Source organism: Peromyscus leucopus, chromosome 8b (genome assembly GCF_004664715.2).
Source record: "Peromyscus leucopus breed LL Stock chromosome 8b, UCI_PerLeu_2.1, whole genome shotgun sequence".
Lineage (NCBI taxonomy): Eukaryota > Metazoa > Chordata > Mammalia > Rodentia > Cricetidae > Peromyscus > Peromyscus leucopus.
In genome coordinates, this window is record NC_051086.1 from 58,133,037 (window position 1) to 58,156,282 (window position 23,246).

At 44.0% G+C, this 23,246-nt stretch overlaps 2 protein-coding genes across 4 annotated transcripts in view; one reads left to right on the forward strand and one right to left on the reverse strand.

The window, feature by feature from the left end:
- Positions 1-20,467, reverse strand: part of Srr (serine racemase) — a 21,328-nt gene extending 861 nt beyond the window's left edge. The window contains 7 exon segments of the mRNA XM_028866729.2: positions 274-348; positions 441-560; positions 2,406-2,509; positions 2,700-2,754; positions 2,756-2,827; positions 4,659-4,830; positions 20,271-20,467. Of these exon segments, the coding sequence (XP_028722562.1) occupies positions 274-348; positions 441-560; positions 2,406-2,509; positions 2,700-2,754; positions 2,756-2,827; positions 4,659-4,826 (594 nt within the window). The 5' untranslated portion in view covers positions 4,827-4,830; positions 20,271-20,467.
- Positions 20,468-20,472: 5 nt separating this feature from the next.
- Smg6 (SMG6 nonsense mediated mRNA decay factor) overlaps positions 20,473-23,246 on the forward strand; it is a 249,559-nt gene continuing 246,785 nt past the window's right edge. Inside the window, exon 1 of one of the 3 annotated variants that reach the window (XM_028866719.2) lies at positions 20,473-20,662. In XM_028866719.2, the coding sequence (XP_028722552.1) occupies positions 20,575-20,662 (88 nt within the window). In that variant the 5' untranslated portion in view covers positions 20,473-20,574. Of the gene's footprint in view, positions 20,663-21,694; positions 22,433-22,475; positions 23,181-23,246 lie in introns of those variants that run through there. The other 2 variants (XM_037201489.1, XM_028866720.2) reach the window with 2 other exon arrangements.

Sequence of the window (23,246 nt, forward strand, 5' to 3'; positions counted from 1 at the left end):
AAAAGTATCTGATAAGTGACTTAATTGTCTAAGTTATGACTGGTTCTGGTAGTTTGGGGAGAGCAGTAGTGTAGTAAGGTGGACTTGGGAAGGAGCGAGGATGCCACCCATGGTCAACTGCTTTCATGCTGTGATATCATAGATGAAAAGGACAGTGAAACAAAGGAGGCCATGAAAGAATGGTAATTTGGTGGAATGGTAAGTGACTATCCACAATGCGGTGTGATGTGGGTCCTCCATTCCTAATCCAGGAAGTCCTTGAACCTGGCTCACCTTAATTGTAATGGCTATTCCAGCAATCATTCCTCCTCCCCCTACTGGGACCACCAGTGCATCCACCAAGGGAACCTGTAGTAAAATTATAATAGGCCAATTAATAAAGTTTTATATATGCAGCAAGACCACTTTCCTAGTGGCTAGATAGGATGATGGCATTTTACCTGGTTCAGCACTTCCAGGGCAATTGTCCCTTGTCCGGCTATCACTGCAGGCTCCTGGTTGGGATGGACCAAGATGCCTTCTGTTTCTTGCATAATTCTTTGAGTGACCTTTTCCCTGGACTAAAAGGTAGCATTAATATAGCTTACTTATAGTGAGTCCCCAAAAATATAATTCAGTCGCTTAACACTTCAAAGAAAATGAATTTTTCATATTTCTTTATAAATAAATGGAATGTTTGAGTACTTGTGAGAAAAAAATAGATTTTTCATTGGGTGGCTGAGGGGCTTCTATGTGACAGCAAGCAATGGATCTTTTAAAAAATGTTTGAAGGTATACAAGGTAGAAATATTTAGCTTTTCTAAAGAACTATTAAGGGAGAAGATAATATAGGTCTGGCAGAAAGATGGAATGGTGAAATCATCCTAGGAACTTTGGTGACTCGGGATAGTGAGTGAGTGCTTGGTATGTACAAGGTACCAGTACCAAATCAAAAATAATCCTCAAACTTTGAGGTGGAAAACAGTCTGAATGGACAAGTTGGTTGCTATCGAAAACACACTGTAGGGGGCTTGGGTGGAAGCAGAGACAAACTAGGCTACTGAGTCTATGTGAGAACTTATGCTGGATGGGACCAGGGTGGTAATGGTAGAGGCTGTTAAGGAACTGGACTGTAAAACTTCTGGCTTTTCTTTTTAAGATTTTATCATACCCAATTTGGCATGTGTGCAGACGTTAGAGGACTAGGAGTCAGTTCTGTCCTAATGCTGTTTAGGTCCAGGAATTAAACTTGGGTTATCAAGTTTGGCAGCAGGTGTTTTACCACAGCCCGTGTGTGTGTGTGTGTGTGTGTGTGTGTGTGTGTGTGTGTGTGTGTGTGTGTGTGTGTGTGTGTGTGTGTTTAATTTATCAAAGAATTTTTTTCTTGAGAAACTAGAAAGATAAATGTTGCTATTTGCTGAGCTGAGGAAGACTGGAATGGGGAGTAGGGAGTGAGGCCAGGAAACTGGTGTTGGACAAAATCATTGATGTCCAGGGAGGAAAGTTGGGTTGGAGCATAGTGAAACTTCTTTAAAATTTTAATTTCTGGCTGGGCAGTGGTGGCGCACACCTTTAATCCCAGCACTTGGGAGGCAGAAGCAGGCGGATCTCTGTGAGTTCGAGGCCAGCCTGGTCTACAAAGTGAGTTCCAGGAACGGCGCAAAGCTACACAGAGAAACCGTCTTGAAAAACAAAAAAAAAATTAATTTCTAGGACTGGAGAGATGGTTCAGTGGTTAACAGCACTGACTGTATGTATGTATGTACTTCCAGAGGACCCGGGTTCAATTCCCAGCAGCCACACAGCAGCTTACAACTGTCTGTAGCTCTAGTTCAGGGGATCTGACAGCGTCAGACATAATACATGCAGGCAAAACACAACTGCACATAAAAAGAAAAATTTAATTTCTGACTGGGCATGATGCACATGACTTTAATCCCAGTACTCTGGAGGCAGAGGCAGGTGGATTTCTCAATTCAAGACCATCTTGGTCTATATAGTTTCAGGACAGCTCTATGTAGACAGACTCCTGTCAAAAAATAAAATCTACCCGTGTCTGTCTGTCCTCAGGTTAGTCTTAGAACTTGGATCCAAGGATGACCTTGAAATCCTGATCTGCCTGCCTGTGCTTCCCAAGTGCTGAGACTACAGGCATATAGCTCCAGCTGCTAAATTTTTTGAGAAAAAGTCTTATTCTGTAGCTCAGGCTGGTCTGGAAGTTGCCATTCTGTCTTTTACTCCTGAACTCTAGAATAGGCACATGGCACATGCCTGGCTTTAGTGGCATTAAGCTGAGGCTAATGACATCAAGAAAGGATAGATGGGGGAAGGGTTGGCCATGCTGAGTCAAAGAGAAGCCTCCAGCAAGGGAGGCGACAGTCTGTCAGGTGAAGCTATTAAGTGACGCTGAACACGCCCCTCCTTACCTCATCACTCGGTTCACTGTACACTATAGAAGCTCCATAGGCTTGAATTGCCAGTTTCTTGCAGTTGGGAGCCGTTTGAGGCACCACTATGTAAGCAGGAATCCCTGGGAGGGGAAGAACATGATTAGATAGTGCGAGGAGCTTCGAGGATAGACACTTGGATCATCTGCCTTATGAGCAAACGGATTCCTTTGGAAACTTCCTTTCCCCAGCTGTCCTTCCTCCCGCTTACTGAAATTAGAGTATTTCCCCACTCCTCTCTGACACGATTCTGCACCCGAGGAAATGAAGTACCTTCCAGTCTGGCAGCAAAGGTGAGAGCCTGGCCATGGTTTCCACTGCTGTGAGTGAACAACAGCTTTGGGCTTCCCTTCCAAAGTGTCAGGAATTAAGCTTCTGATGGCATTAAGGGCACCACGAATCTGGAAGAGACGGTGAATTATAAATGGTGCCTCATTTAACAATGGGGACATGTTCAGAGAAATTAATTCACTTGTTCATTGTGCACCCAGGCTCTGTGATAGAGCCTATTGCTCCCAAGCAATAAATGAAGAATGTTAAAAATACTGAGCAATACAGGGCAGTGGTGGTGCACACCTTTAAATCCCAGCACTCGGGAGGCAGAGGCAGGGGATCTCTGAGTTTGAGACCAGCCTGGTCTACAGAGTGAGTTCCAGGACATCCTGAACAGAACTGTTTCACAAAGAACCCCTGTCTCAAAAAACCAAAGGGGGGAGAAGAAATACTGAGCAATACTACATGCAGCTGCAATACAATGGTATTTGTCTAAATAGAAAAATATATAAAGGTAAAGGTAAAATGGTATAATGCTTACACAGGACATTTTCCCCTTTATTTTTTAAATTTATGTATATGATGTGTGAGCCTGTTTGATTCTCTGGAACTGGGTTATAAATGTTTTTGAGCCACTGTGTTGGTACTTGAAACCCAGGTCCTCTGTAGGAACAAGTACTCTCCACTGCAGGACCATTTCTCTGGCCTCCGTGCCCTCTTTTTCTTTTTTTAAAGATTTATTTTATGAAAAAAAAAAAGATTTTTTATGTATTATGTATACATTGTTCTGCCTTCCTGTATCCCTGCAAGTCAGAACAGGGCACCAGATCTCATTACAGATGGTTGTGAGCCACCATGTGGTTGCTGGGAATTGAACTCAGGACCTCTGGGAGAACAGCTAGTGCTCTTAACCGCTGAGCTAACTCCCACCCCGTGCCCACTTCCGTTTGAGTCTTACTCTGTTGCCTCAGCTGGGCTAGAACTTAATCCAGTAGTCCAGAGTAGCTTTGAACTCCTGCCAACCCTCTTGCTTCAGTCCCTCATGTGCTGGATTACAGAGATGAGCTACCACACCTACCTCTAAAGAACATTTAGTGAGTGTTTTGTGGGACAGAAGATAGATCTGGGAAGGTCTAAAGATGTTGATATATAGTACTGTAAACTAAACATTGTACACTTAAAACTATACCAAGTTTAAAGAGTATTTTTCACTATAGTAAATTATTATAACTGCTTTACTTTTGTTAAAAAAAATTTAGCTGGGTTAATCCCAATATTTGGCAGGCAGAGGCAGGTGAATCTCTGAGTTCAAGTCCAGCCTCGTCTACAGAGTGAGTTCTAGGACAGTCAGCTATACACAGTGAAACCCTGTCTCAAAAAAAAAAAAAAAAAAGGTCGGGCGTTGGTGGCGCACGCCTTTAATCCCAGCACTCGGGAGGCAGAGCCAGGCGGATCTCTGTGAGTTCGAGGCCAGCCTGGGCTACCAAGTGAGCTCCAGGAAAGGCGCAAAACTACACAGAGAAACCCTGTCTCGAAAAACAAAAAACAAAAAACAAAAAACAAAAAACAAAAAACAAAAAAAAATTGAAGACAGGATCTCATGTGGCCCAGGCTGTCACTAAATTTGCTATGTAGCCAAGGACAATATTATTTCTGATTCTTCTGTTTAAAATACAAAAACACTGTACAGCTGAACAAAAATAAAGCCAGGTGTGATGGTGCATACCTTTAAATTATTTAGACAATATTTATGGGACCATAATTATAAGGGACTTTCGGTTGTGTGAAAGAAGTGACATTATCAATGTTATAAACCTGGTACCCAGGACTTGAAAACTGTGCAACCTTTTGTTTCCAACTGCAAAAAGACATTTGTTTACTTCCAGCCACCCCATTAGTTGACAGGAGAATAAAACAAACAGACTGGAAAACAATATGACAAACAAAATGGATTGTTACCTTAAAAGACCCAGTTTTCTGGAAGAGTTCACATTTGAAGAAAAGACTGCGCCCTGCTATTTGATTTAAAATGGAGCTTGTGAGCACTGGCGTGAGGTAGACAGAATCTCGAATGTTGGTATGAGCTTTTTCAATATCAGCAAAGGAGATGCAGTACTGAGCACACATGGTTCTGAAACCCAGGAACAAGACAAGGGGTTAAAGCACAGGCCAAACAATGTCTATTCAAAGCACTGAGTCAGGAGACTAGCTGGGGGCTGAGGTGCTATGCAGAACTGTTCCCACTACTAGCATGCTGGGATTTTTGTTCAGAGGAACTTCTTTACAGCTGAAGTACAAGTACTTATTCTTGTCCCTACTGAAATTGAAGTTATCAGCCTCCACTCACACCTCTTGGCACTGCTACAGGTGCCTTTTCATCATTGTATAGCCAGGCTGGCCTTGAACTTACAGAGATCCACCTGCCTCTGCCTCCTAAGTACTGGGATTAGAGGCTTGTGCCATTACATCTTCTGTTTTCAGAGTCTCAAGTTTCATTATGTTGTCCAGGCTGGTATAAAACCCAAGGGAGCCAGGCTGTGGTGGCACACGCCTTTAATCCTAGCACTGGGAGGTGAGGCCAGGCAGATCTCTCTGAGTTCCAGGCCAGCCTGGTCTACAGAGCGAGATCCAGGACAGGCACCAGCACTACACAGAGAAATCCTGTCTTGAATAAAACAAACAAACAAACAAACAAAACCCCAACGAATCCTCCTGTCATAGCCTTCTGATTCCTGGGTTGTGTGCCATTGTACCTGGCTTATATTTTTATTTCAAAAATTAACAAATATTGGGACTGGCAAGATGGCTCAGCAGTTTAAGGCACTCACTGCCAAACCTGATGACCATAGTTTGGTCCCCAGGACCCACACAATGGAAGAAGTGACTCTCTCAAGTTGCCTTCTGACCTCTACACATGTGCCTTGGGATGCATGGCCAACACATAAGCGCGCGCGCGCACACACACACACACACACACACACACACACAAAAAAAAAAAAAAAAAAAAACACACAACACACACACACACACACACACACACACACACACACACACAAATGTATCCAGGAGTAGAGGCACATGCTTTTTATCCCAGCACTCTGGGGGCAGAAACATGTAGATCTCTCTGTGAGTCCAAGGCCAGTTTGGTCAACAGAGTAAGTTTCAGATTAGCTAGGGTTACACAGTGAGTAAATAAATGAATAGAAGTTATTTTGAGAAAAAACATTTTTTTCCCTTGGTTTTTTGAGACAGGGTTTCTCTCTCTCTCTCTCTGACAACCTGGCTGTCCTGGAACTCCCTTTGTAGACCAGGCTGGCCTTGAACTCAGAGATCTGCCTGCTTCTGCCTTACAAGTACTAGGATTAAAGGCATGTGCCACCACTGCCTGGCTGATTTTTATTTTTAAAAGATGTAAAAATTTTGTGCTCGCTTCGGCAGCACATATACTAAAAGAGATGTAAAAATTTTATGTGTCTATGTGAATGTGTGGTACGCGTGCACATGTGCCCACTGAGGCCAGTGGATTTCTGGAGCTAGTGTGGAGCTGCCTGGTAGGTTGCTGGGAACTAAAGTCAAGTCACCAGGAGTGGCAGCGAGTACTCCCAACAATCAGCCATCCTGTTTTTACTTTCTGGATGATTATGGCATGTAATTCACACTATGATCCTCAAACTCACAACCCTCCTGCTTCCATCTCCTGATTGCCAGAATCACAGCATGGGCCTGTGTTCTGGTTTACAGGGGTTTTTTTGGTCTCATATAGCCCAGGATGGCCTCAAACTTGATATGTAGCCAAGAATAACCTTGAATTCCTGATCATTCTGCCTTCTTCTTTCAAATGCTAGGATTACAAGCATGTGCCACCAAGCCTGGCTGTATTATTAAATTTTATTCATTTGGGAAAGGGCCTTGCTTCTGTAGCCCAGGCTAGCTTAAAACTCACTGTGTAGACCAGGGTGTCCTTGAATTTACAGCAGTCCTCTTGCCTTGGCCTCCCAATCCCTGGGATTATAGTACGAGCCACCATGCCTCGATCAGTCCTACCATGTTTTTGCTTTTTATTTAGTTCGGGTTTTTTTTTTTTTGGTTTTTTGAGACAGGGTTTCTCTGTGTAGCTTTGCGCCTTTCCTGGAACTCACTTGGTAGCCCAGGCTGGCCTTGAACTCACAGAGATCTGCCTGCCTCTGCCTCCGGAATGCTGGGATTAAAGGCATGCGCCACCACCGCCGGCTTTTTTTTTTTTTTTTGCCAAGAGAACCAGACTTTATTGATCTTCACTGAGTTAAAGTGTAGCAACCCGAAATTGCCAGCATGAGAATTTAATCACCCATATCCAGGGGATGATGGCTTCATCTGGATTCATGCTTGTGCTGCAGACACATAAATTTTAAGTTTAAAATAAATTCTTTTAAAGCTGAAACTGACCACTTAGTTCTCCAAGCCTGGAGTTCCCACTGTACCCCCTCCCATCTTATGTATCGATAGCAGTAAGTGAACACAGAGTAAGAGTTCAAACCTTAAGGGACAGACAGGGGCCGGGGAATGGTGCTCACAGGGGCTAGTTCAGGTTTTGAGACAGGGTCTCATGTAGACCAGACTAGCCTCAAACTCGCTATGTAGCAGATAACCTTGAAATCCTGACTGTCTTACCTCTACCTTTCAAGGGCTGAAATTCCAGGACTACACTACTGCGTCCGGCTTTCAAGCCATCTTAATAAGTCATTTTTTCAGCTGGGCGGTGGTGGTGCATGCCTTTAATCCCAGCACTCGGGAGGCAGAGCCAGGCGGATCTCTGTGAGTTCGAGGCCAGCCTGGGCTACCAAGTGAGTCCCAGGAAAGGCGCAAAGCTACACAGAGAAACCCTGTCTCAAAAAACCAAAAATCAATCAATCAATCAATCATTTTTCAAATAGCTTCTAAAGGAAATAGCTTCTAAAACATACATACATACATACATACATACATATATACATACATACATACATACATTACATGATGGTTAGAATCAAAGGTTTTCTTGCTCCATTTGGCTCAGCTTCCTCAGGGTTTTCATAATTGTATCTAAAGGCATGCACATCTGAAGTGTCATGTTAGTGTAGTAACATGTCAGTTTTGTGACATTTGACATCTCCTGCCAAGCTGATTGTATCAGTTCTTACTTTAACAACAGTATCTAAATGCAGTCTCTTCACTTAATATTGCTCTGTCTTTTTGGGTAGCCCTGGCTATCCTGGAACTCACTTTGTCATTCAGGCTGGCCTCAGAGATCCTCTGCCTCCTGAGTGCTGGGATTAAAGGTGTGTGCCACCACTGCTTGGCTCGCTATATTGCTTTTCATTAAATTTTATACCCCCTGTGTGTTGGGGTGGGTGCCAGTACTATGGCATCAGAGAACAGCTTTGGAAGTTGGTTCTTTTCTTCTACCATGTGGGGCCTGGGGACTATATTTGGGTTGTCAGGCTCCACTCCAAGAGTCTTTATCCAATCAGCCATCTCTCCAGCCTGCTATATCATTAAAAAAAAATTTTTTTTGAGTTTTTGCCTTGGTGTATGTATATGTACTATGAGTGTGCCCAGTGTCCAGGGAGGCCAGAAGAAGGAATCTGATCCCTGGAACTGGAATTACAGATGGCTGTGAGCTGCCATGTGGATGCTGGGAATCTAACTGGGTCCTCTGGAAGAGCAGCTAGTATTCTTAACTCCTGAGCCACCTCCCAGCCACTGCCATGAAATTTTAAGATTCCTTGCTGATAATATACATGAAGAGCAAGCTTTCTGCATATTTATTATGTAATGAGACACTGTACTAGATTATCTTGTTAGCTTTTAAAGTGTTTTCCCCCCTCCCCCCCCCCCCCCAGGCTGCAGATGGGATCTAAGGGCTCAGGGCAAATGTTCTATCAATGAGCTTCGTCCATAGTCCCAGCTGCTTTCTTTTTAAAAGGATGCATTACTTATGTGTATAGGTATGCCTGCGTGAGCTTCGTGAACCACATGAATCCTGGAACTGGAGTTACAGACTGTGATTGTGAGCCCCTGATGTAGCCACTGAGCTACCTCTGTATTCCAAGTCCTAGCTGTTTTATAGCTGATGTCCCTTAACTTTTTATTTTTTCTAACTTTAGATAGGGCTTAAGGTAGTTTTTCAAGTAGTATCTTTAAATTGAACTGCTCTTCCGTCCTCACATTTCTTTGGCTGTGCTATTTTCAGCTTTCACAGGAATTGAAGAGTTTCTTTTAGTGCAACTAAGGGAAGGCTTGTGTGGGAACTCACAGAAGCAAGGACAGCTATATGTCTTCCTCATGGCTTTCAGGCTCTGGCCTATCCCAGGTCTGAGAGCTGGGGACTCTTTTACCACACAGAACCTGAGAGACCTTTCATTGCATCAAATCTTCTAGGGAAACTCTGCAAAGATGAACATAGCTCATACAATAATTCCCTGGGGTTTTTCTTCACATTTGGAAAGTAAGCTATCAAAACCATCCAGGAAAAAGAGCAGGGGCTATTTTAAGGGCTATTTTAAGAACATTAGCTGGAGGGGGGGGGGGCTGTAGTGCAAGCCTTTAATCCTAGCACTCTCGGGAGGCAGAGCCAGGCAGATCTCTGTGAGTTAGAGGCCAGCCTGGGTTACAGAACGAGATCCAGGACAAGTACCAAAACAACACAGAGAAATCCTGTCTCGAGAAACCAAATTAAAAAAAGAGAACATTAGCTGGTCTCCTAGAGCCTCCGGGTTCAGTTCCCAGCACCCACATGGTGGCTCACAACTGTCTGTAACTGCAATTCCAAGATATCTAAGACCCTCTTCTGACCTCCTCAGGCACCAGGCACACATCCATACATGCAGGCAAAACACTCATACACACGGAATAAAACGAAACAAGAAATTTACTCTTGGTGTGGTTGCACACACATTTAATCTCAGCACGTGGGAGGCAGAGGCCAGTCTGGTCTATACAGCAAGCTCCAGGCTAGCTAGAGTTGCACAGTGAGACCCTATCTCAGGGGAAAAACAATAAAGTAGAGCATTAAACATCTGTGGGCCCGTGTGATGATTATAGTCCCTTGCAGGCAGGTGCAGGCCAATCCATTCCAGGAGAGGTCTTGCCCTTGAAACAGACCTGCTGCTGAGCAAGGCTACATTTGACATTCCTTCTTGCTTGCTTTTTCCTGTTTTTTTTTTTTTTTTTTAATTAATAAATTAATTTATTTATTTAAAGACAGTCTTGGGTAGCCTACAATGGCCTGAAACTTGGTATGTACTAGCCTAAGGATGACCACAGACTGCTGATGATGCTGTCTCTATTTCTTCTTTTTTGGGGGTGGTTTTTGAGACAGGGTCTATCCATATAGTTTTGGAGCCTGTCCTGGAACTTACTCTGTAGACCAGGCTGGCCCAGAACTCACAGACATCCACCTGCCTCTGCTTCCGAGTGCTGGGATTAAAAGTGTGAGCCACCACCGCCCAGCTTGTCTTTACTTCTTAAGTATTAGGATTACAGGTGTATATGACTACACTCAGCTTCCATATTTTTAAGAGTCATGGAACGCTATTAAGCCCTGATCAGAGTAAGTGCCATGTTAGAATACATATATATATATGTAATAAAATTTTGTGGCTTTTGGATACAAAGTCTTCCTTTGTAGGTAGGGTAAGCTGGTCTTGGTGTTGAATTCATGATTATTTTGTTTCCTTCTTCCAAGGGATGGGATGGGGTTACAGGGATACACCACCATTTTCAGAAAACCACTAACTGCATACAAGGAAAAGGAAAGGACAAAAATGTAACCAGGGAGCCCAATTCAGAGGAATTTCACTACACAGGAGGGGCAAAGGGGGACTGACTGGCAAAAGTAGAGATAGAAAAAAATCATTTTATGTAAACACAAACTTTAATGTCCTTCAGATAGACCTAGTAGCTTGTAGCAGTCCTAGGTTTGTTCCTCAGCTCTGTATAAAACAAGGTGAAGGTACAGGTCGGCAGCAGGTACAGACAGGAGGATAAGAAGTTCTAGGTCATCCTTGGGCTACCCAGTGCGTTCTAGGCCAGCCTATGCTACACGATACCCTGTATTTGATACGCTGCATGAAAACACACACACACACAAAAAAAAAAAACCCTCAAAAACTTGAAATCTCCCTAGATTAGCTATATAAAGGCCAATGAGCACATGAAAAATGCCCAGAATCACTAATCATTAGAAACATGCAAGTCAAAACTACAACGGGCACCACCTCTAACCATAAGCATTAGACCAGGATAGAGAGGAAGTGGGGGAGTACTGTTGGTCAGAATATAAAGCAATCAAGGTGTTATGGGAAACACTATTCTAGTTCCTAAAAACAATGGACATAACATTATCCCCGGAACCAGCAACTCCACTCCTAGAGGTAGACCAACAAGCTGTTTTTCATCAAAGTGACCTTTGCACAACTGACTCCATGATGTAATTACCGTGGAGGCTGTAAAACACAGCATGCAGACAGTACCACCTGCCAGCACTAAAACAAAGGCCTAATCCATCAAAGTCCACAGCTCTGGGAAAGTCTCCTTAAAAATACTAACTAGTCTGTAGTTCTGCTTCAGCTAACTGTTCTTGCTAACTGATGAAGTATATCAACCCAGGACATGGTTTTGTGCTTACAAGCTTACCCTAAAGAAGGCTCAGTGCCACACTGGGATCCCAAACACCCAGGGTAGTCACAAACCAGCTACTAAAGACGGTCTATTGGCTTAAACCAAAGTCTAAGCAGTTTTCTCCAGTGACTGTCCCACAACCAAAGAGATTTCTGCACTCCCAGGTCCAGAGCTGCGTTATTCACAGTAACCAAAAGAAGCCAGTGGCCACTGACAAGATGTCTACACATATGTAATATGCACATAAAATGGAAGATTCATATTTAACAGGAAGAAATTTTGACATGTTGTAACATAGATGAACACTGAGGGCATTATGCTAAGGGAAATAGGCTATTTGCAGAGATAACCTACTATATGATTCCAATCGTGAGATACCCATAGTAACCAAATTCAAAGAAAGAAGAGTAGTTGACCGGCTGGGTTTAGGACAGTGGAGGGCTGTTTAATGGGTATAAATGGGTTTGGGTATGTAACAAGATACATTAAACAACAAGAAAAAGCATACACTTAAAAACGGTTAAATGATACATTTTATGTATATTTTACCACAATTGAAACAAACTGAAAAAAAGATAATAGCAGTTATACTCAGGCCTCTAGCTTGTGTGATGACTAATTTTCCTTGTTAACTTGATTTTGCTAGAATCAACTAAAACTCAAGAAGCTGGGCATGCCTGGTAAGGGTTTTGTCTGGCTTATTTGAGGGGAGACAACCTACCCTAAGTCTGGCCACACCTTTGGTGGCAGTCCACAGAAAAGAACGCGGAGGAAGGAGGCGTCTACTAGTCGCCTGCTCGCCCTTACTCCTGCCGCCATCTACCCTGCTGCCGAAGCGCTCTCTCATCGGTATAGAACCAGCTTCTTCGGGATTCCAACCTAATGTGGACTAAACCTTACCATACATAGTCCTGCCTTTTCTGCCAAGAGACAGCCATTGTGGGATTAGCCACCCCAGCCTACAAGGCAGTCTACTACATACCCTTTACATACATACATATTTCATTCTCTCAGTTCTGTTCCTTAGAGAACCCCGACTGATAGAGTGTGCAAGTGAGAGAACCTCGCTTTGATAGCTTAGGCAAAGGATGAGGGCTTCCAGGTTCACTGGCTCACGGAATCTCAGGAAGGCTGGACGAACCAGAGGGGATATGGCGCTTCAGCAGCACGGCAACCAGGAGCTTGGGGGCTTCCATGACTCTCGCGGTTTCTCACCTCTGCCGCCTTTGGCATGTCGGCTTCCTTTTCACAGCAGACCAGCTGGCTCCATACGGCAGGACACATGGCTGCTGAATGCTCCTGTGATTTACATTTTATGGCTTCCACACTGAAGAGGGATTTTTCTCTCAATTTCAGTTCAAAAAATTCTGGGTAAGGACTTTGGCCCATCTTGGCCCAGGACCAGTGTGGCAAAGGGTGTAAAGTCATTTAGGAAATACTATGTAATAGAAGTATTTATGGAAACATGAAAAAGAAACAGCATGAGATTTGTAACACAATATCAATTATGTACATTTAAAATACATACATAAAACATTATATATTATGCAAGGATACATGTATATTTAAAGACATATATTAAGCACGTTAAAGCCACTAAAGAAGGAGTGATGAAGGATGACTGGGAACTGAAATGAGCAAAAAAGAGAAAATGAGAAAGGCCTTGTTAATGACAGTGAACAAAATAGTATGATTACCTCAATTCTCTGCTTCTGATGGAAAGTGGCAGTGTAAGAGGGAATGGTGGAGGGAAAAACAAAACCAAGCTTCTGAGTAGGCGGGAAAGAAAGGCAGTTTTCAGAAAAAAAAAAGGGAGTGAGCTGGAGGGATGGCTGAGCTGGTAAGGGCGCTTGCTGCCAAGGCTGACAACCTGAGTCCACTCCCGGGACCCACATGGTGGACTGACTTCTGCAGGTTATCCTCTGACTCCCACATGTGAGCCCACACGATAAATACTGTAATTAAACTTCCGCTGAGATGGTGGGCTCTCTGTAGCCCTGGCTTCCTCCAACTCATATAACCCAGGCCAGTCTGGAATCCAGAGATTTGCCTGCCTCTGTATCCCAAGTGCCAGGATTGAAGGTGTGCACAGCCATGCCCAGCTCCCTCCTTTCTCTTTCTCTTTCTTTCTTTCTCTCTCTCTCTCTCTCTCTCTCTCTCTCTCTCTCTTCTCTCTCTCTCTCTCTTCTCTCTCTCTCTCTCTCTTTCTCTCTCTCTGTATGTGTGTGTGTGTGTAGGTGCCTGCAGAGGACAGAACGTCCTACCCATTAGGAACTGGACCTACAGGCAGTTGTGTGACATCTTACATGAGTGCTGGGAACTGAGCTTAAGTCCTCTGAAAAGAAAAAGTGCTCTTAACCACTGAGCCATCTCTCCAGCCCATAATTAGTTTTTTTGTTTGTTTGTTTGTTTTTACTGGCTTTTGGGACCCTATTCCTCATACTGGGTAGCCTTGCCCAGCCTTAATACAAGGCAAGGTGCTTAGTCTTACTGCAAACATGATATGCCTTGTTTTGTGAGGATCCATGGGAAGCCTACCCTTTTCTCAATGGAAACAGAGGAGGAACAGATGGGGAAGGGGAGACAGAGGGCAGGTGGGGGGAGGGGGCTTGGAGGCGAGGAGGGAGGAGAAACTGTGGTCAGGACATAAAATAAAATAAATAAACAAATAAATAAATACACATTATTTTTGTCCATGGGTGTTCATGCGTATAGGTGTATTCATGTGCATGTGAGTGTGAGTGAACCCTGGGTGAGGGTGTTATCTCTCAGGAGCTATTCACTTTGGCTACAGTTTTTTGTTTTGTTTTTTTTAAGATTATTTGTTTTTTATTTGGATGAGTACTTTATCTGCATGTATGACTTTATTACAGAAGAGGGCATCAGATCCCACTACAGGTGGTTTTGAGCCATCGTGTGGTTACTGGGAATTGAACTCACGACCTCTAGAAGAGCAACCAGTGCTCTTAACTGCTGCTCCATCTCTCCAGGCCCCTATAGTTTATATTTTTACAATAGTTTTTCACTGGGAACTGAGGCTTACTGATTAAAGCTAGCTGGCCAGTGAGCCTCAGAGATTCAGCAGTCTATATCTCCGCAGAACTTTCATTACAAACTCATGATATCACTCCTAGCTTTTTAAGTGGGTGCTGGGGATTGAACTCAGGTTCATATATCAATATTGATTGAGCTATCAATTGTTGTTTAGCAAGCACTTTACTGATTGGGCAATCTCCCTAGCTATTTATTTTAATTAATTAATGTATTGGGACAGTACCTAGCCTTAAACTAGCGATAGTTGAGAATGACCTTCAATTCCTGATTCTCCTGCCTCAACCTCCCAAGTGCAGTGATTACAGGCATGCACCACTGTGTTTCGTTTATATGGTGTCTGAGATCATGTATGGTAGGCAAGCACTTTATCATCTGAAGTACATCCCCAGTCTTTAAATTTATTTACTTAATGTATATAGGTGTTTTGTCTGTAATCATGTCTGTGCAACAGATGTGTGGCTGGTACTTGCATGAGAATGCTGGACTTCCTGGGACTGGAGTTACAGACAACTGTGAGCTGCCATGTGAATGACTGGAATGGAACTCGGGTCCTCTGAAGAACAGCCAGTGCTCTTAACTGCTGAACCACCCCTTTAGCTCCCATCCCCCAACCTTTAGTTTTAATTTTTTTTTTTTAAATACTAAAAGCACTAAGGCTCTAAATTTTCTTTTATATTGGCTTAATGCTTTCTCATGGATTCCGTCATGCACTATTTTCTTTCTATCTTTCTTGGTTTCTCTGTGTAGCCCTGGCAGTCCTGGAATTCACTCTGTAGATCAGGATGGCCTTGAACTCAAAGATCTGCCTGCCTCTACCTCTTGAGTGCTGGGTGCGACTACCACCTGCTTTCTCTCTCTCTCTTATTTTTTGAGGAGCTGGGATTTAACTTATGGCTTGACACATGGTAGATGAGCACTCTACCACTGAGCTATAGTCCCAACCTGTTTTTTATCATCTTAATTTGTAAAGAACTCACGAACTTTATATAGAAAACAAAAACAACCCCAAAGGTCTTAGACATAGTTTCCTTTTAAAAATTATACTCATTAATACATATGGTGTCTCATATGGTCAGCTCTGGCTGACCTCATTATTTGTTATGTAGATCAGGCTGGACTTGAACTCATGGAGATCTGCCTACCTTTCCCCCCTGAGTGCTGGGATTATAAGTGTGTGTCACCATATTTGGCTCTTACTAATTTATTTTTATCAATTTATTTTAAAACACTTTTTTATTTTAATTTTATGTGTATGAGTGTTTTGCCTGCAGGTATGTATACATGCTATATGTGTTCCTGGTATCCATGGAGGACAGAAGAACTGGAGTTACCATGTGGGTGCTGGGACCCAAACCTAGGTCCTCTGTAAGAGCAGTAAGTGCTCTGAACCTGCTGAACTCCAGTCCCTAATTAATTTAATTTTTTCACCTATTTTTATATTATGTGTATGTATTTTTTACTTGCACGTGTGTTTGTGTACCATGTGTATGATACGTGTATGACAGTTGTGAGCTGCCCTGTGGGTGCTGGGAATTGAACCCAGGTCCTCTGGAAAAGCAGTCAGTGCTCTTCACCGGTGAGTCTTCTTTCTGGCCTCTTGCTCTGGTTCTCTGGCTGGACTTGGGACCGGGCGTCAGCAATGCTTCTGCAGTCACCAGTTTTCAACAATGCACACTACGCCACACGCACACTACAATACCTGGCCTACTTACTTCTTAAAAATTACAAGTAGTTAGAATTCTTTGCTTAATCTGTAGTTATTAGCGTCTGGTTTATGTAACTTGTACAATTTTAACTGTGTGGGTGTATGCATGAGTGCGCATGTGGAGACCAAAGGCTGAAGCTGGTGTCCTCCTCTATTGCTCTCTATTTTTTAATTTTCAACTTTTATCAATTTATCTTGAATGTTTATCTGTGTGGGTGCAAGTATGCCACAGCACATATATGTATGGGGCCAGGGGACAACACGGGGGAGCTGGTTTACTTCTACCGTGTAGGTTTGGGGGATCAAATTCACCAGGCTTGGTGGCAAAGCACCTTTACATGCTGAGTCAGTTTGCTAGTGCCTGCCCTATTTAAAATTTAAAAAAATGTTTATTTATCTATTTATGTGTATATGTGTTCTCTCCTTCTATTATGTAGGTTTGGGAATTGAACCCAGGTGGTCAGGCTCAGAGACAAAGGCCATTTTGCCAGCATTCATTTCATTTTGTTGAGGCAAGGTCTCTCACTGAACCCGGAGCTTGCCGTGGACTTGCTAGCCAGCAAGCCTCCGAGATGCACTGTCTCTCCTTGCCAGCACTGGGGTCAAAGGTATGCTCCACCATGCCTGGCTTTCACGTGGGTTCTCAGGAGCTGAACTCAGGGCCTCATGACTGCTCAGCATTTATCCACTGAGGCATCTCCCCAGCCTTCAATTTTTAATTTCTAAAAACCCAATTCCATCATCTTCTGTGATCTAAATCTGCTTTACTGTTTTTGTATTACCTACATATTATGTGACCAAATCCCTATTTAAGAATTTAAAACATTACAGATACACAGAGAGTTTTCCACTGTCTACTGTCAGGGCACCTGTTTTCTACTTTTGAGTTTAGCATATATTCCACCTTTTAAAATTTATTTTTATGTGTGCTGGTGTTTTTGCCCACATGTATGTCTGTGTGAGGGTGCCAGATCACCTGGAACTGGAATTACAGACAGCTGTGAGCTGCCATGTGGGTGTTGGGAATTGAACCTGGGTCCTTGGGAAGAGCAGCCAATGCTCTTAACCACTGAGCCATCTCTCCAGCCCCTATTCCAGTTTTTGGAATATAGAAATTTATATAAGCATAAAATTGTTTTTGCTACACATAGAACTATAACATATATTGTTCTGTAATAGCTTCTTTCCCTCTCTCCCTCTCCCCCCCCCCTCTCTCTCTCCAGATTCCTAATCTGTAGCTCAAGCTGGCTGGCTTGAGCTCACAGAGAACTGCCTGCCTCTACCCTGCCTCACTAGAACTGGGACTACAGGTACGCATATACCAGGCCCAGCCTTTTTTTAAATTATTGTATTTTGAGCCACGGTCTTCCTAAGTTGCTGGCTTTGAGGCTGGAATTCTCTTGCCTTGGTGTCCTGAGTAGCTGGGATTACAGTCATTTACCACCAAGCTGGGAGTCTTTTTCATTATTTTACTTGATACTTCATGAGTCCTTTAACTATGAAAATTCAAAATTTAGTAGCTGTTCAGCCAGGTGGTTTTTTCAGCCAGCACATACCTTGAATTCTAGGACTCTGGAAGCAGAGGCAAGCAGATCTTTCTGAGTTCAAGGCCAGCCTGGTGTACAAAGTGAGTGCCAGGACAGCCAGGGCTACAGAGAAACCTTGTCTTAAAAAACTAAAAAAAAAGAGTGAGTTCTAGGACAGTAAAAGCTATACAGAGAAATCCTGTCTTGAAAAACCAAAAAAAAAAAAAAAAAAAAAAAAAAAAAAGCTTTTTTCTGTAACCTGACTTTTGTTGGCTCTTCCTCAGCCAGCTACCATATTTTGGCATTTGTATTATTAATTTTTTGGACCCATGCTCCATAATCACTCATCCTTATGTATTTGTTGTGTTTTCCCTGAGTTCTGGTAAATTTCTGAGTTCTGTTTTAATACTTAAGAGGCTCTCTGGTCTGATCATAGACAGTACTGAATTAAGTTGGACATGGCTGTCCCGGGGAAGTTTTCTTCTTTCAAATTATTTTCCCTTCTTTAAAAAAAAAAAAAAATTAAAGTTGTGGAGCTGAAAAGATTGCTCAGCGGTTAAGAACAAGTACTGCTTTTGTGGGGGAGTGGACTTCAGTTCCCAGAACCCCCATCAGGTGGCTCGGAACCACCTGTAACTTTAGCTGCAGAGGGGATCCAATGCCCCCTGGCTTCCTCAGGCACTGCACTCATGTGCATGTATGCGCGTACACAGACACATACATATGATTAAAAATGAGAAAAATCTTAAAAAAAAATCATGAGTTATAGACTGGAAAATAAATAAATGAATAAATAAAAGTTGGAGCTAGGGAGATAATTCAGTCAGTAGGATGCTTGCTCAACCTGTACCAGGCCCCAGTTCAATCCTCAGAACGACATCAACCCGGCACATCAATATAGGACCACATCTGTAATCCCATCTTTCAGGAGTGTTAGAAATTCAAGGCTACCCTTTGCTACATAAGGACTTCAAGACCAGCCTGGAAACAATAGACCTTGCCTCAACAAAAGTAAACAAAACCAAACAATCTTCAAACTGAGGTCTTCAACTGGAAAGTAGATTACTTGCCCCCATCCCCATATTGGCTTTCAACTGGCTATGTAGTCAAGGACACCTTGACCTTGAACTTTGAGTCCTTCTCCTTGTACTTTGCAAGTGCTGGGATTACAGGCTTCTGCCACCACACTTAGTGTATGTGGCATTAGGGTTTTTTTTTTTGTTTTTTTTTAAAGGTACGGTCTCATGTAATCCAAGCTGGCCTGGAACATAGCCAAGAAAGACCTTAAGCTCTGGCTGATCTGGAACTCTTGTATCTTCCTGCTTTAGCATCCAAAGTCATGTGATTAGAGATGTGTACCAGCTTCAAGTAGGGGTTTAAAAATTTTTTCCTGTTGTTATTGTTTTCAGACAGGTCTTGCTGTAGCTGGCCTAGAACTTACTTATGTAGACCAAGCTGGCTTTGAACTTGAAGAGATCCTCCTGCCTCTGTATCCCTGGTGCTAGGATTATAGTAGGCATGTGCCACCATGTCTGGCTTACCTTTTAGAGACAGGGCCTCAGGTACTTTGGTCTGGCCTTGAACTCAATGGTGGAGGACAGCAATGAACTTGGACCTTCCTCCCAAGTGCTGGAGTTACAGGCGTGTGCCATCATGCCAGGACTTTTTTTTTTTATTTCCTATTTTTCTCAAATCTTTGGGCAAAGGCTGCCATATGCTTTGATCACTCTAATTATAACCCCTTGAGCCATTGAAATATTTCCCAGTCATTGTCTTTCTTTTCTAATGGCAAAGTATCTGTCACAAAACAGGAACTGAATGAGTTCTTTCAGGATCAAATCTTTTATACTGTGATCAAGGAATAACTGGTTACTATTTTTTGAGGGTCTAAAGTTCCAAGGAAGGAGCAACAGGTGGAGAGGCATCCTTTGGGTAGGGAGTTTCTCCTCCCCAGTTTTTAATAGGAGCTCATGGTCAACGAGGCTAAAGCTCCAATCTTCTAGTCTAATGAATTCTTTGTTGTTTTTTTTTTTTGGGGGGGGCAAGGTCTTCTAATATGCTGCCCCGACTGGCCTCAAATATGCTGCTGTCCAAGCTGGTCTTGAACTTGACATCCTCCTGTCTCAGCCTCTCAAATACAGGAATGAACTACCTCTATTAGCCTCAGTGAATATTTAAAGATGTAAAGATGGAGAGCGGGGAGAATAAACCTGAGTTCTAAAGCCATAATTAAAAAAATTTCCGTGTTACAGAAACTGCCAGGTCGAATGATAATTTCCTTCTGTTCTACTTCCACACAATCCCCTCCAGCAAGTCTTAGGGATGAACTTTGTCCTGGACTTTGATATTCTGGTACAACCAATTGTTACACGAGGCAATTTACCTCTTCCATTCTCTGAGGTTCAGCTGATCAGAAATGGGGATAATAATAATGGTTGTTAAAAGACCTTTAAGTCCCAACAATCCAGGCCTGTTATAAGGAGGCTTCGGCCTAAAATGATCGGAGGAGGCCGGATTGTAGGGTGTCTCCGTCAACCCCAGCCCTAGACCAAAAGCAGTGTCGTCTGTGGCCACCACAGCAATACCGGCATCCCTAGGCGCGAATGCCCACTTGGTGTGGGCGAGCCGCACCTGCCCTCGCCTCACCTCACCTTCCGGGCGCCGCGCCTCCACCTCCAAAGCCTCAGCGTACCTTCCAGCGTTACACCTCTGCGCAAGCGCACGCGCACACGCCGTCCCTGCGGGGCCGAGCGCAGGCTCCGGCATGGCCCTCGTTGGACGTGCTGGATGCTTTTGCTCCCAGTGCGGCCACCGTCGTTTGGGGGAGGGCGACAGGAGGGGGCGGGGACAAGGGTGGGAGTGGGTGAGCGCGCGCCGCCCGTCCGTCGTGGTTTCCTGGCTGCGCGCGGCGGTGGCGGAGTCGCAGCAGCTGTAAGCAGCCGCCGCGAAGATGGCGGAGGGGTTGGAGCGTGTGCGGATCTCCGCGTCCGAGCTGCGAGGGATCCTGGCCACTCTGGCTCCGCAGGCCGGGAGCAGAGGTGAGTTGCGCCGCCCAGCTGCTGGGCCGGGCCTGCCCGCCCCGCCTCCCTCTCCTCTGCCTCCTCCCCGCCCCGTCCGTGGCGCTCGCAGCCCCCGCCCCTTCCCCCAACAGTGCGCCCCGGGGCCTGAGGCGGCGGCCCCTGGGAGACCGCGGGCTGGGTCTCTGCTCACTCGGGCCTTGGGGGGCAGAGCCCAGCGCGAGTTCCTGCCTCCACCCTTTTGCTCACCGCCGCGGCTGTGGTGGTTCCCCCTTCTGTCGCCGGCCCCTGGATTCAGTCGTGAGGAGATACGAACTGGCGTGGGTGCTGGGGTCCGGTAGAGGCCCCAGGACATAGGGTTCCCTAAAGAATCGTCTGTGTACCCCCGTAGTCCTCCTTTCCGAGTCGGAGAGGAGGAGCTGGAGAAATTGAGAAAGGCTTAACAGGCTGGGACTTCCCTTGCTCAACTTTTCGCCCCCGAAGGCAGGCTTCCAATGGTACGCCACTGGAGGGATCCAGGACCTCAGGGAGCTGACTCTGTTTTGTTTGGGTCTTGGCGTGTATGAGAGCAGTTCTGGTCAGAGAGAATGCTTAATTTGCCAGTCTCCATGCGCATCAGAAAAGCGCGAGAACTATTTTAGTGTCTCACTCCCCTTCCTTAGTCAGTGTTGTTTCTGATGACTGTTACAGTTGGTGCCTCCTCTAGGATCGTGGCTACAATCCGTGAGGTTACTGTGCTTTGGCCAGCTGAGTCGGATTAACCAGGTTGTTTTCTCTCACTGCTCTGGAAAATAGTAGTCACCACCTCCCCTGGCTCCGCCCCCAAACTAAGTTTAAAAGTTTACGGAGGGTGCTGAGGTTCACCGGCTTTATCTTGGTTCATATTGATGGAGAGGCTAAACTTTGGCCAAAGCAGCAATATCTTTTTGTTGTTTTTCTTTTGAGACACAGTCTCTCACCTTGTAGCCAAGACTGGCCTGGAACTTACTGTGTAACCCAGCCTGGCCTTGAGTTTGGGATCCTTCTGTCTCAGCCTCCGAGTGTTGGAACTACAGGCATGTGCCACCACACCCAACTTCCAAAGCAATATCTAAAAGTCAGTTTCACTTCATTTTCCTTTCTCTCCCCCTACTAACAGAAGTGGGTGTAGATGTCGGAGCATAAATACCCGCTTTCAGCTTGTGTTTATATTATAGTTAGGTTCTAGAATTGTATATAACTTGAGCACTGGATAATAGTCTCACCATTTCCTGTCACTTTCTTGTTAAACATTTAGTGATTATTTGTAGTTGTCTCTCCACTCTAAGCAACAGATACTTACGAAAAAACCTGTTTATCATTCAGTAAGTTCGTGGAGCTTGGAGAGTGGTTTATCAACTCCTCTATTTTGTTCTTTTCTTTTTTCCTTTGTTTTTCGAGTCAGGATCTCATCTAGCCCAAGTAGGTTCCAAACTCGTGGTAGCTGAGGATGGCCTTGCACTCTTGATTTTGCTGTCACTCTCTAGGTGCTAGGATTTGTAGGCATGAATTGGACTCGGTTCTAGTGTTCTTGAGTCCCTTCGTCCTTTGGTGCTTTGAGAGCATGTCACAATCCTTCCGTTGGCGCCTAGGAAAAGCTCCTCTAATGGAACTTTTTTCCCCTTATATTCTATCATCATAGTAGCAGTTAGTCTCAGTATTCTAGGCAGTATTTTCTTGAAATGATTCTGCTGGTTGTTGTTAAAGAGTTGGTGAGGATGAGTGGAGTTGAAGATTGTAAAAGGAACTGCTTCCTGTTAGCTTCAGTAGGAGGTATATGATTGGGGTATTGGTATCCTAAAGTTGTAGATTTGCCCTGCTCAGGTTCCCACGCTGGAGTTGCAGTTACTTTCCCAGAGATCCTCCTCAAATATATGTATGTATGTGTAAATATGTGTTTACATATGTAATATAGTAAGTAAATATATGATGTAATACATGAAACATATGTTCCAGTAAATATGTTTATGCAATGCTAGGGGTTACCCCTAGTGGCCTCCTGTGTGCTAGGCAAATGTCCCACTGAGCCCCCTTCTAATAATAGTAAAAGAATTTAGCCACCCTAGAAAAATGTTACAGATAGGAGAGGAGAGACTAAACCAGGTGTGATTATACACTCCTGCAATTGCAGAACTTGGATGGCTGAGGCAGGAGGACTGTGATTTTGACATCTTTCTGGACTGTATAGTGAGACCCTGACTCCCAAAAAAGAAAAAGAAAGAAGAAAGAGGAAAGAAAGAGTTAACTCGTAGGCTGTATGAACAGGATAGTTAATGGCTGAACATGTTAGAGATCTTTGATTCTGATATAATGAAGTAGTTTGGGGTCTTTGAGATCTGAATATATAAGTATGACTTGGGTAGGTCAAGAGAATATTCACCACCACCACCCCCATTTCCACAACTCAAGTACATGTAACTCTAACACAGTTAAATTCTTAGCCTCACTGGTTACTGAACACAACTCCAATTTTCTGTCTTTGTGGAAACGTTCTTCCCTGCCCACCAATATTAGTATTTGGGTATGTAATTCTTGCTCATTTTTTGTTGATGTTATTGTGGTTATGTAACTAGAATGACAACTTTTC